This window comes from Primulina eburnea, chromosome 12 (assembly GCF_022965805.1).
Source record: "Primulina eburnea isolate SZY01 chromosome 12, ASM2296580v1, whole genome shotgun sequence".
NCBI lineage: Eukaryota > Viridiplantae > Streptophyta > Magnoliopsida > Lamiales > Gesneriaceae > Primulina > Primulina eburnea.
The window spans coordinates 5,654,867-5,668,476 of NC_133112.1; the positions used below are offsets into that span (position 1 = coordinate 5,654,867).

The 13,610-nt window shown below is 33.7% G+C and overlaps 2 protein-coding genes across 2 annotated transcripts; both read left to right on the forward strand.

Annotated features, from left to right (window-relative positions):
* The first annotated feature begins 427 nt into the window (after positions 1–427).
* On the forward strand, positions 428–4,474 carry LOC140807339 (putative glucuronosyltransferase PGSIP8). The gene is made up of 5 exons (XM_073164148.1): positions 428–883; positions 2,720–2,978; positions 3,225–3,426; positions 3,545–3,692; positions 3,790–4,474. Exons 1-5 carry the CDS (start codon positions 624–626, stop codon positions 4,328–4,330), a joined length of 1,410 nt encoding a protein of 469 aa, XP_073020249.1. The 5' UTR covers positions 428–623; the 3' UTR covers positions 4,331–4,474.
* Positions 4,475–4,871: 397 nt separating this feature from the next.
* On the forward strand, positions 4,872–12,235 carry LOC140808373 (uncharacterized). Its single transcript, XM_073165479.1, has 14 exons — positions 4,872–4,966; positions 5,957–6,022; positions 6,134–6,195; positions 7,012–7,077; positions 7,522–7,600; positions 7,680–7,750; positions 7,887–7,988; positions 8,312–8,401; positions 8,651–8,725; positions 10,108–10,140; positions 10,317–10,394; positions 10,602–10,643; positions 11,100–11,200; positions 11,745–12,235. The coding sequence occupies exons 2-14, from the start codon at positions 5,968–5,970 to the stop codon at positions 11,764–11,766; spliced, it is 876 nt and encodes a 291-aa protein (XP_073021580.1). The 5' UTR covers positions 4,872–4,966; positions 5,957–5,967; the 3' UTR covers positions 11,767–12,235.
* The last annotated feature ends 1,375 nt before the right edge of the window (positions 12,236–13,610 follow it).

The following is a 13,610-nucleotide window of genomic DNA, read 5'->3' on the forward strand; positions in this document are numbered from 1 at the left end:
ACGAGTCGTATTTTTTAGGACATATATCTTATTTATATTATGAATGAAAAATTAGTACTTTTTATTGTAAATATGAGTAGAGTTGATCCGTCTCACAGATAAAGATTCGTGATGCCGTCTCACAGAAGACCTACACAATTTTAAAATATGACTTCACCATAATCCAACCTGAGAAATCAAACGTTTTTTGGGATTTTAAAAAAAATGGGTTTCATCTAGTTACAGTTTTTATTTGTTTATGTCTGGTTTTTTTCAGGTGTATTATTTTTAATAATCACGATTTATTTATTAAAAAATATTTTAATTTTTGTAATTTTTTGGGCAGGGAAGAACAAGTAGTACTTAATTTTCATATAAGAAAGAACAGCTGTTCACGTGCCTGCTCTGGCCCTTTCCTTTCGGTTTCCCTCACGCGCATATAATTCTATTATTATATCTCATACTATATAATCAATACATCGAACAGCCAATGTGCTCAAAACTGTACAATTTCAATTCTTTTCCTCGTTCAAAAAATACACAGAGATACGAAGCACGCACGCGGTTGGGTTTTAAGTCTGATCAGATTTCAAGAAAACCCAGATGTTTTTTGCATAAAGTTTGGTAGAAAAAAGTAAGTAAAGATGGGAGAAAGGAGGGGAAGAGTCGCGTTTCTGAGTTTGGTGTTGAGTTTGGGTTTATTGTTATTGTCGTGCGAAGCGAAGACGGAGAGACCGGCGCACAAGAATGCGTATGCCACAATGATGTATATGGGGACTCCGAGGGATTACGAGTTCTACATGGCCACGCGCGTGATGCTGAGATCCCTCGCAAAGCTTGAAGTCGATGCTGATCTTGTCGTTATTGCCTCCATGGATGTTCCTCCCCATTGGATTCAAGCTCTGTGAGTATTACTATTCATTCAGTTTATTACATGTCGATTCCGACCAAGTTGTCGGAATCGAACTCAACGCGGTCTTAAAAAACATGGGATTGTGGTGAAAAAAATGTGTGGTATATTTTTGAAAGCGGTGAAAATTTGAATTAAATAATTGTTAAAATTGGGAAACGCATCCCACGCACGAACTTGCCTTTGTCTATTGGCATTTCCTAACGTTGTGTCTTTTTTAGAAAAAAACAAAAAATGATTCTAGCATCAAATTATATTCCTTTTTTTTAGTCGGTTGACATTTCAGTTTTTGTATTGAGTTAGATTTATTAATTAATATTTCTAAAAAAATACAAAAATTTAATTTAAAAGTGATCCTTATCGTCTTAAGAAATAATGGAAATGAAATTTAACAGGCAAATCAGCCTGGTCAAAGGATTGGGTTCATTCTTCTTTTTTCCAACAACTTTTGACTCTCTCGTTTTTTCTTCCTGATCAATTTTATGTTACTTATTTGATATGTTTTATTTATTTATTTTCAAATTAATCAATCCATGATTTTGCATTTATTTCGAAATCTCAAGAATTTTTGTCTGTGAGACGGGTCAACCTTACCGATATTTACAATAAAAAGTAAAGCTCTGAGCATAAAAAAGTAATATTTTTCATGGATGAATTAAATAAGAGATCTGTCTCACAAAATACTACCTATGAGACTGTTTCACACAAGTTTTAACCTACTTTGAATTCCGAAATCGAGTCGAATAATTGAATTTAATTATTTCATAGGTAATTTACTCTATTCACAAGATTTGAATGCGAGGCGAGGCGTTGAATAGAAATAATTAATGGGACGGAAAAAATTTTGAATTATATATATGATTTATGTTCATATATCACCATTATTATATGAACATAAAGAAAGCAATTGTTTCAGTTAGTTTGATTTTTTCAATGGGTTGATTTATTTAATTTGATTTTGTGTACGAACGATCGACATGACAAATTATTAAATTGACATGGGTTTACTGGATCATTGACTATTTATTAACTCAATAATAAAATAAATATGATAAGTTTTGAACTATTTTTAATTAAATAGTTTATTAGTTTCAAGTATTTGGCAAGAGTGGAGGGGAATAATTGGATCCACGTTCTTTTTTAAAAATATTGTCATCTACTTCCGAGAAATTCATCCACCCTAGAATATATTATTTGTAACTCAGAGGAAGTCAAAGTCTCTTTCAAGTTGGTGTATTATATATTTGCCAGCAAATGAATAATTTAATAATTTTATTTATTATTTGTCCAATTTTCAACCAAATATAGCATTATTTTTACCGACCTACTACGAATATTTCAAACAATTTAAAGTACTTGGACGGTCGGACCTATATGATTTTTGAGTTGGTCTAATGTAAGGTTGTCTAATGGACTTAGCATAAAAAGTAATATTTTTTCACTGGATGATCCAAATATCCATCTCATAAATATGACCAGTGAGATCGTCTCATACAAGTTTTTGGCATTATTCTTTTACCACCTAATGTATATACTACAACTTGTTAACTATTTTTTTAAAATCGAAATAACAAGTTTAGTTTCATTTTATTTGCTTATTTATATTGTTCAATTATATGTTTGGTGACACAGAAAGAGGTATTTGATCACCTTCATCATCAGTGATTTTGTCATATAAATTTCCAAGCTGAGTAATTAACTATAAGGCATCTCAAAATCCTTACTCCATGCATTCAGATGTTTCTTGATGGTATTAAAACCACTACACGAAAATGTAAATCGATAAACAAATAGCTCCGAGGAAATCAATGGTTTTTTGTGGTTTTTCAGAGAAGAGGAGGATGGTGCGATAGTGATGAAAGTTGAAAACGTGAAGAATCCATATGTAAAAGATCCGAATTCGGGTTGGAGATTCACGAAGACGCTGAACAAGCTGTATGCGTGGAAATTAGTCGAGTACGAGCGTGTGGTCATGCTTGATGCTGACAATCTCTTCCTTCAAAAAACTGATGAACTCTTTCAATGTGGGCAGTTCTGTGCTGTTTTCATCAATCCCTGCATCTTCCACACCGGTCTCTTTGTGTTGCAGGTATAACCTTTACGTCCACACCATGTATGAAGATAGAGTTGTCAATTAATTAATTAATTATAAGGCTACATAATGGATTTGTTTAGCCTTTAGTCTTGGAGAGTTGGAGGGTGACACAAACTTTCTTAAATATGTTATCCTGTTGATACATGGTGAACATCTAATCAATATAATAGAGCAGAAAATTTGAAGTGAAATGTGTTTACTTCACCGAAATCCCATCCCTAAAATGGCCTAAATTTGCAGCCATCTTTAGAGGTTTTCAATGATATGATTCATGAGGTGGAGATCGGCAGAAGTAATGCTGATGGAGCTGACCAAGGATTCTTAGGAAACTACTTCCCAGATTTACTTGATCGACCAATGTTTCACCCTCCTTCAAATGCCACGACACTCGATGGAACCTACCGACTTCCTCTAGGCTACCAAATGGATGCTTCTTATTATTGTAAGTAAACACATTAATGAGAACCCATGGTTTAAAAAAGTATTCGTGTCTACATATAGCATTAGCATACGCTGATCAATTAGGATCAAATAATTATTTCTTATTTATATGTCTCCAGATCTCAGACTACGTTGGAGTGTGCCGTGTGGGCCTAACAGTGTCATCACATTCCCGGGAGCTCCATGGTTAAAACCATGGTACTGGTGGTCATGGCCTGTCCTTCCTTTAGGCATTCAATGGCATGAACAACGACTTCAAACTCTCGGGTAAATCAACCATTGAAAAAACATAGTTTTTTCCCTTTCTTGACCAAACGTGTGGTCTCATGTTCGTTTTGTGATGTGTATTTGTTTTTGCCAACAGCTACGCTGCAGAAACCCCTATAGTGTTCATCCAAGCTATATTTTACTTGGGAATCATGGCTGTGGCGCGTCTAGCTCGCCCCAATTTATCAAAACTATGTTACCGGAGAGAAGAAAAGAGTGTTTTCCTTGTACAGACTGGCTTCAAACTGATTGCTCTATGGTCCGTTCTTGCTGCATACGTGGTTCCATTCTTCCTCGTGCCTCACACAGTTCATCCAGTCATTGGCTGGGGCCTCTACTTGCTTGGGGCATTTTCGCTTTCTTTCATCGCTATCAACGCCTTTCTCTTGCCTATGCTACATGTACTCGTGCCATGGCTAGGGATTGTCGGGGTCCTTTTAGTGATGGCCTACCCTTGGTATAACAACGGTGTTTCAAGGGCACTGACCGTTTTCGGATACGCATTTTGCAGCGCGCCCTTTCTTTGGGTATCGCTGGTTAAAATCGTGTCATCCCTTCATGTTTCGCTCGATAGGGAAGCTTTCTTGCCCAGATTCGGGGAAAATGTGTCGCCTTTGGGGTTCAATAAGTTGTACTAAGAATTTGTATGAGAAATCTAATGTCTTTTGATTTGTTAGAAAGGATTTTTTCTTCTTTTTTTCTTGGACTAGCTTTATGCAACTATTACTTGATCATATAAATTTTTTTATTGGAATGACTAAAGAAAACCAGTTGGTACTGAAGGTGTGCAATATTCAACTGATTTGATGTCAACTTGTTATGTGCATTTCTATGAATTCTTGAATATTAAAAATTCAGCCATAGACCTCCGGTTACCGGATCTAATCCTCGACGAAAAATAAGAAATTCCATTTGCTAAGAAAATACTTATATAGTAAAATATTATTTCGGTCATAAGGTTGAGTTATTTTTTTTAATTTAATTTTTTGAAATAGGTTGAGTTATTATTTTAAGGAACTAAACTTTAGACTTTAACGCAACTCTGTTAGATTTTATATTGTAATTGGAAATTACCGTTATCTGACAAAATAAATAAATATTCAAAAAGTATTAAATACAAAAAAGTATTAAATAATAATAAAAATTAAATTAATTAATTAAAACGAATAAATAAGAAAGAGTGTAAACAAGCCGCAGCCGCTGGTCCACATCTTCTTCTTCTTCACTCGTGCTACACATCGCCGCCGGTCTCCTCTCTCTCTCGCGCTCTTCAGGTGTAAATCCGTCTCCTTATTCTATCTATTATTGGTATCCCTGTAGTTATTCAGTGGAATGACACTTTTCTGATTGTTTAAATTCAAATCCTAAACAAGAATTTGAAGGCTTAGTTCGTTAATCTTACGTGCGAAATTCGTGATTGATTTTTTGCGCCTCATTCTTATCTAGCAGATATATACTCATTCCATGTCTTAATTCCGCATATTTTTAGCCAGATATCCCAACTGTTTATTGTTCCCACAAATCATCCGACATCATGCTATACCCAATGCATATTAAAACGATGGAACTTAGATTTCTATTTGCATTATTTGCTATCTGCTCGGTCTGAACAAAGTTGGAAGAAATCTTCGGAAAATATGTTTTGAGGATATTAATAGCTCTTATTATTCTGTAATGAATGCAATTTGACTTGTTAATCATTTCAAATTGAGCTTGTAATTGATTAACAGTAGGATAAATACTTGTAATTAGAGTAGTTTTATTAACCTTCAGGATTAAATTGTAAATGCAAATCTTGTGTTTTTCTTTTGTTGTCTCTTACGAATGATTGTTTCTGTTAAATGAAATGAAGTGAGAAATTGACTCCTATTCCAAATCCACCCAAATATCATTTATTCATCTCCCTCGAATTCGCTTAATTCATGGATGATTGTTTCTCTTAATTATGATAATTATTGTCTGAACATGATGATCATTATTTTTTGAGGAACTTCAGTTGCTATCAAGCCAATCAACCGTCAGTTGGATATGTGAGCTGGTTTTTAATTAATTCTGCATTCTGATTTATAACCAATTAAATAATCAAATATTTTAATCCGGTCAAGCCCTAATGCATCTCAACCCAAAATGATACATTTAGCCATTGAAACTAAAACGGGAAAGTGCCTTCCCATGCATGCCTCGCCACGTACCAAAAAGTTCATCAATCCCTTAACAACGACGCACCCGCAAAATACTATCTTCTTTCAACTTGGTTACTGCAGATCATTCAGCGATGGCTATGCAGGCTGGGATAGGGATTTCAAGGATACTCTTCATCGTTGGAGCAGGTATCTATAGATTCTGCCTGTTTATGTGTGTTTCGTTATTGTAATTTAGATGTTTTGAGTTTGATCCGACTTTTTGTGAGAGTTTTGCTTGCTTTTATTTGGTGCAATTAGGTTATACGGGAACAATACTGATGAGGAATGGGAAATTATCAGATATATTGGGTGAAATGCAGGTACTTGATCTTCCACCTCCTTTTGTATTCTGGATTCAGCTGTATACTGGTGTGCATTATTTGGAATCAATCTCTTCATTTAGCTTATTGAGCTTGTGTAAGCCAGGAGTGTAATTTTTCTGTCGTGGAGTTGTATTGCCTTTACGTTGAGTTGAAAAAATTTGTGAATCTCGTTATAATTTTTGTGACCTACTTATATAATTGTTTGAGAATTGGAAAGATATTGTTTGTGATACGACACCTTAGTTTTTTGTTTTTTGTATCCCTTATATCAAGTCAGTGTTAAATTTGACTGGATTTGTAGATAGCTGCCACATTACCTAGCTTTTGAAACAGTTTAGAGCTTTTAACGAAAGAAGACCCATCTGGAAATTGAGCATCAATAACTCTTTAGTTACTTTAGTGCTCAAGCCTTATCCCAGTGATCTCGAGGTGTCCAATAAAATGTTTCAATTGGGAGTATTTCACACACAATTTGGTTATGCCCTTTTTCGTGGTAGCATCCAGCAAACTTCAATTTTCTTCGTCACATTTGTGCAATTGTATAGATATTGAAGGATTTGAGAAACTTTCTATTTGTTGATAATTTTGGCCTCTCATAGTCATTTATAATTATTGGGATGCAAATTGGTGTCCAATTAAGTGATAAGACTGTTATTTCATAATTTCACGGTGTTAGTGTGTTGTTTTGAAATGTCTTTTATGGTAAAGCTACCTTGTGCTGCAATATGTTCACTATACATATGTCTTGTATTCTCTACATTTGGCAAATTTTCTCTTAGTTGTATTCAAAGATCTTTTGGCTTGTTTTGGTAGAATCTATTTAAGGGGTTGGAGAAATCAGGGGAATCGGAAGGGAATTCTGATGCAATTGCTAGCCAGGTATACCACAACTGTTTAGGGATGACTCAAAAAGTTATTCTACTGTATTTTTATTTTTTAAACTTAAGTCTATTTACATTTTACACAATTGTTTTACTCTTGTGTCCTTATCGAATTGCTTTGGATTTCCTTTTTGAGTAAAACAAAAAGAGAATTTTATCATTGTTACTTTGATGCCACTCCTATTTAATTGTTCTGTGAGAATTTTTCTTGTTGCTTTCTAGTGAGATGGCTGGCTTTGGGCGTTGGGGATATCTCTGCCTGGTGTATATTAGTTATTTGTAATTTTTTTTGTGCTAGCATGGCATGGTATAGTTTGCTCTTTTTTGTATAATCATATACCTTTGAACAAAAACATCGAACTTTGGATCTGTGAAGGTGGATAACTTTTTGATTTTATATTCAACTGAAGTATTAATTGTTATGTGATTAATTGTTTTATAGGTTCGTAGGCTAGCCATGGAGGTTCGGCAACTGGCCTCGTCTAGGCAGATTACTGTTCTTAATGGAAGTTCTGGACAAAGTTGGTATTTCTTGTTTATGCGAGACTGTTAAGGATTTATGGCTGTTTAAGTGATTCCCTTACTTTTTCTTTTTCACAGGTAACTTAACAGCTCTAATAGTGCCAGCAGCTGCTTTGGGAGCTGTGGGTTATGGATACATGTGGTGGAAGGTAGAACCGTTCATTATTCTAATTTTATTGTGTTGGAGCATTCATAAATATTCTTATTTTCTGATGCTTTCGACAATTTGCCGTATTTTTTCTTTTGCGAGTTTGGCCCCCACCTGATGAATCTTCTTTTGGGTAGGGTCTTTCATTCTCAGACCTGATGTATGTAACCAAGCAAAATATGGCAAATGCTGTTTCCAACTTGACCAAACATTTGGATCATGTGACTGAGGCCCTTGCAGTAAGTATCTGAGCATGCTGATTTCTAAACTCAATAAGCAACTTTGTTGTCTTTTTATAAGTTCTGTTTATTTTATTTTGAAACCTGAATTGCAACATGTAGTTTTTATGTAACAGATGTTAACTTCTTTTCCTGTAAATGTGCTAGGAACAAACTTGCATGCTATTAGATTGGGTTACTATACTTAATTCTGATAAAAGTCTATTTCAAAAATTGTTTTAAAGAAGGAATTTTTGTTTTAGTAATCAACATAAGCGATGGAAACTTCTTAACTAATGGATTTTCTATATATCATGAGTTTTCATTTATGATCTTCTGATCAGGTGGCCAAAAGACACTTGACCCAGAGAATCGAGAACTTGGATGGGAAACTGGATGAGCAAGTAGAGATATCCAAATTAATTAGGAATGAGGTATATATTAAGTGCAATAATCTTAGCTTTGTTGTGTCAACCTCAAAGTTATATCCCTAAAATGTGCTACTTGATATATTTGTCATTTGATTCGGGTGTAGATTGCCTCTGAAGGTATAATTTGCTCTTCTCTCATTTTGACATAACCTGAGTTATCAGTATGTTGGAATGGCAAGCCCAAGAAAATACGTTTTGATCTGAACATCATTTAGAATAATCGTTTTTTAAAAAACCTAACTTGTGAAATAGGTTAATGATGTACGTGGTGATGTTTCTCAAATTGGGTTTGATTTGGATGCATTGCAGAGGATGGTTTCTGGTTTGGTAGGTTATATCTTCTAAAATTCTTAATTATTTTATATTGTATGCATTTTCTTATAGTTTAATCTTCTTTTGTTAAATCATTTGGTAAGAAGTCATGAGATGGAGGTTCTGTATTTGGTATGGTACTTCATTGTGAAACCTATGGTTTTGGAAAGTGCTAAACTTTTATATGAAGCAACATAAATGTGAAATTTTCGAAGTTGTGAATGTTTCTGAAAATGACTCGATCAATTTACTCCTTTGAGGAGCAGGCTTACACCCTTTGGATTCATTGAAACCTATGCTTTTGGAAAGTGCTAAATTTTTATATGAAGCAACATAAATGTGAGATTTTCGAAGTTGTGAATGTTTCTGAAAATGACTCAATCAATTTACTCCTTTGAGGAGCAGGCTTACACCCTTTGGATTCCTTGAATTCATGTAGAAACGCACTACTGTTTATTAGGACAATCTGTATGTCTGTCTACGAAATTGATCTACGGAAGTACAATAATAATTAATAATATGCCTTGCCGATATTTCTTAATATAAAGATTCATGTGATGCGAATATCACTTGTATTATATTAAGTTATAGAAAATAATTTTTTAAACTGCTAAAGGATCCTTTATTGATTGTTTTAATGTTTTTTCTGCATTCTTGTGACATGAGCAACAACTGCGCTGAATTTCTTTTCTGCCCTTGTCCTATTCACTGTTTTAAACTTGTTTTTCCATTTCCTGCTTTCTTTACACAAAAGTAGCACCTTGGTATCTCAACCGCCTCTCTGCCATAGCCCATCATTATTTTCTGCATTACCACCTTGTAGCCATTGTTGATTTCTTCACTTGCTGTTCTCTTCAGCAGTTGTTTTTCTTGCTATGTAGGAGAGGGTAGGTTATGTTTTTCTTTTTTTAGTTTGGGAGTTGGGACTAATTTATATACAAGGTAAAAGGGATGGTAGCCTACATTTTTTTATTTGAAACTGAGTAGGACTTCATGCGGAAAAAGTTTGGTTAAGGATGGTTCTTTGGATCTTCCTTTGACTTCTTTGGATCTTGCTGTTTTCTATTCTAATGCATCCTGCTTTAGATTATCACAGGGTTGCAAGTTTAAATTGGCGGTTGATGATTATGAAACATTTATTAGCTGCAGATATAACTTTTGTTTGTGTATAATTTAGACCTCATTATGTATTTTTTGGAACTTGGGACCTTAATTTTCAGTAGGGTGCTTTAGATGTGTATTTGACTTATTGGATGTACTTCACTTATTTTAAATTAGTCTCATGATTGTGAATAACTTCGACTGCTTATTACAAACATTATTGTTGGTTTTCTGGATAAACGTATCATACCATTTCCTTGTCGATCCTTTTTCTCATAGTAAATACTAAATAGCAGGACGGCAAGTTACTCTCGTTGGAAGGCAAACAGGTGAAATGACTTACCTTTTAATTTATATCATATTGAATAAGCTTCCATTACTTCATAACCTCTTCAAAAGTTCAAATACTTTTATTGTACAAAAACTTTCAAAGTACAACATTAATTTCTCAAGACCCTAGTAATGATGATAAATGTTTGACGGTGCATCGTTGCATATATCATAGGACCTTGCAAATTCTGGGGTTATGTACCTGTGTAGCATTGTCAATGGAAGAAAGATGAAAATACCTGATTTGCTTCAGGTTCGGATTTGTTACTTCTCTGATCTGCTATGCAGTTGATTGTATGCTGCCTAATTCGGATTGTATACCCCGATTAAAATGGGTAAAAGTTATTACTCTAGGAAACTTCATTTTTCTCCCTCAAATTATTTCTTTTGGTAATGTATGTTTATTTTCGTTGCTCGTTACATACTACTGGTTAATCATCTTTTCGTTATTTTTTTGCAGGATCAGTTTAAAATTTCTGGAAACTCAGCCCCAAGTCTAATGGTACCTCATCTATTTTCTGTTGCCACTTTGAAAAACAGAAATACAATGTAGAGAAAATTAACAAACAAATAATTCACTCCCGTTTGCAATGAAATGTGAACCCCATGAAAATTGTTAATATGCATATTCATGTTTCTGCTTTTGAATATTGTGTCGAAGTGAACATTTGCATCTGCTTATGTTCAAAGGAAAAAGGGAAAAGGGAGACAATTTAAAGGATTAAGTTGATTCAAATCTAACACATGCTTAGAGACTGCCCAAATTTATGTCTGGGCGCCTCAACTATATTTCTGGGTGAAATTTTCATTTTTTTTAGAAAATATAGTTGTTTCTATTTAAGATGCAAGGTCCACATCTTGATAATTTTTGTATAATTTCTATTACTCAAGTCAATCTATTCGTATCTTTAGTATAAATTTAAGCTCCTCCGTTTCACGTATTCCTGAATACTTACAGGGTCTCAAGGAGATTGCAGATTCTCTGGCTTCTGGAAATAATTTGTTGACTGATGGAAATGTGCAAGAGGGCTCTGATAAGATTCCTCGAACCTTTTCGAGGTATTATTTTAATTTTTTAAATTTAATATTTATTACATATTTAAGTGGCAACAGACGTAGTGGGAGGAGTTAAATAAATTTTCACATTGCAATGGCAGTACTTATTTTATTCTAATCTATAACATGGACTAAATTTCACTGCTGTCTATATTCATGTATTTAAGAAGATTTGGGATTTTAAATATTATTTGTAGCTATTTAGAAAGTTGGAATTTGAAAATAAGATCAGGATTTGAAAGAATTGATTAAACTAGTTCAAATTCATCACAATAAAATTGGTGGATTTGAAGTGGTTTAGATTGGAAAATAAATGAAAATGGAATTAGGGACTAAAAATTTTGGTTTTCAATTTTGCCCTCAAATTCTAATTTTTGAACCACTTATGGGTTTCTTAAATGCTATTTCTCGACTCTTGCCACCATCAACAATGGAATTTGAAATTCCAAATTTATGTGCTTTAATCTCAATTCCAGTTAAAATTTATATTTTCCCCGCAGTACTTGCAACTCTTCTTCTCATTATAAATCAAGGGATTTATATGCAGGAGGGCTTCAAGCAAGTGTTGATTGTCTCCACTCTCCCACTTCGCCCTCGGTGGTCTTGTACAGGAAGTTCATGTCCATAAAACTAATCTGCTCGAGTACGAAATTTCTTTTTTATCTGTCTTGAATTGGTGGACAAGAACTTGTGTGATACGGTCTCACGGATCGTATTTTATGAGATGGATATCTTATTTGGCACATCAATGAAAAAGTATTACTTTTTATGCTAAGAGTATTACTTTTTGTTTTGAATATCGGTAGGGTTGACCCGTCTCATGAATAAAAATTCGTGAGACCGTCTCACAAAAGCATTACTCGAATTGGCGAGTCTCTGTTTTTTAACCCCGGAAACTTAAAATGTCACGCTTGTTAAACAAGATTATTTATTTCTGACTAGAGACCCAAGGTTTTAAATTAATCGAGAATAAATTGGTCATGGTTTTACATATTTACATTTTTGTGAATAAATAATTTCAAATTGCAACTTAATGTTAGATAATAGAGGTTTTATCTACTGAATTATGGTAATTTGTCTCAAAATTAAGTTTGAGATCTTTATTGAGAATTAACTTCTGGTATCATGATTTGTTTTAATAATTATATAATATATATATTGATAAAATGTTAAATTTTAATGTAAATCACATATAACTTATCGTATAAATATATTGTGTAACAAAGTTATTTCGTTGCCCTAAATTTGGCATCGATCTAACTTCTCCACATTTTTTCCCATCACGTTTCTGCTCCACGCCTCCAGCTCCCGTCAAGGCCTTGGAAGCTTCACGTTTCTATTTTCCCTGCCCTTAATTTCAACCAATTTTTCTCTCCACAACGACATTGTTAATAAATATTTTTTAACATCTGGATAATGCACTTATTTATAATTACATAAATATCATGGTATTAAGTCTTTTACCTTATTTAATTTTACAGAATATTTATCGAATCAAATACCTTAAAAAATGTTTTACATAATATATAATAATTATACAATATATTATCCATACGGAACACATGTTTCACGTGTAATAGTAAATGATAAATTTTGAGAGAGTGGGTACGATGATGCTAGTAATTTTTTTGAAGGAAAATAATTTATTTTCTCAATATATTATTTGGGAGCATATTGATTTTACCGCCTAGTACTGAAGCTCGGTAGAGTAGATGCTACCTGTGGGGGCAGTGTCCTCACAGGATCTCAGCCATTGATTTTACATGGTGATTAAATCTGGGCCTTTGATCACTTCATGGGGTGTATGTGTGTTTAAATCTGGGCCTTTGATCACCTCATGGAGACAGTGCCTCACAAGATAGGGTGAAATAAACCCTGAAGCTCCATGATGCGACAATAAATGTCATTACATAGGAGTTGTACTATCCTTTCGCGGACCATCATTACCATTTTAACTCACCTTAACGTAACGAAAACATGTACAATTTTTAGCTTTTACAAAAGTAGTAATTCAATAGTAATATAATGGTCTAGTTAAGCCACCATTTCAATAATTTTCATCTTATTCAAGGTCATATAATTATGAACATGAAATTTACAATAAATAGAAATAAGATAGACGTTAAGTTTTTGAGGACTTAATGAGAGAATAAAATTGAGTTTACGTATAGTTTATAAGTCAAACGATAATGTATAAGTGCAGTAATTCAATATGAGATAATATATATTAGTAATAATGTATAGTCATAAAATATCGTGTCAAGTGATATATAACTGTTTTGGAATCTGAAGTGAAAAACGTGAGCTAAAGAGGTGGTTCCTACAAATATTAGATGTGACACTTTTCCCCACATCTCGAATAAGATCCGTAAAATCGATCATATACAAGCCAATGTGAACTCACATTTTTGGA

Bases quoted from the DNA above. Each gene is read 5' to 3' on its own strand.
- LOC140807339 (XM_073164148.1), top strand. From the start codon at position 624: ATGGGAGAAAGGAGGGGAAGAGTCGCGTTTCTGAGTTTGGTGTTGAGT. The intron at 884-2,719 runs GTGAGTATTACT...GTGGTTTTTCAG, and splicing joins CCCCATTGGATTCAAGCTCT to AGAAGAGGAGGATGGTGCGA. The intron at 3,693-3,789 runs GTAAATCAACCA...TTTTGCCAACAG, and splicing joins CAACGACTTCAAACTCTCGG to CTACGCTGCAGAAACCCCTA.
- LOC140808373 (XM_073165479.1), top strand. From the start codon at position 5,968: ATGGCTATGCAGGCTGGGATAGGGATTTCAAGGATACTCTTCATCGTT. The intron at 8,402-8,650 runs GTATATATTAAG...CTTGTGAAATAG, and splicing joins CCAAATTAATTAGGAATGAG to GTTAATGATGTACGTGGTGA. The intron at 10,141-10,316 runs GTGAAATGACTT...CATATATCATAG, and splicing joins TCTCGTTGGAAGGCAAACAG to GACCTTGCAAATTCTGGGGT.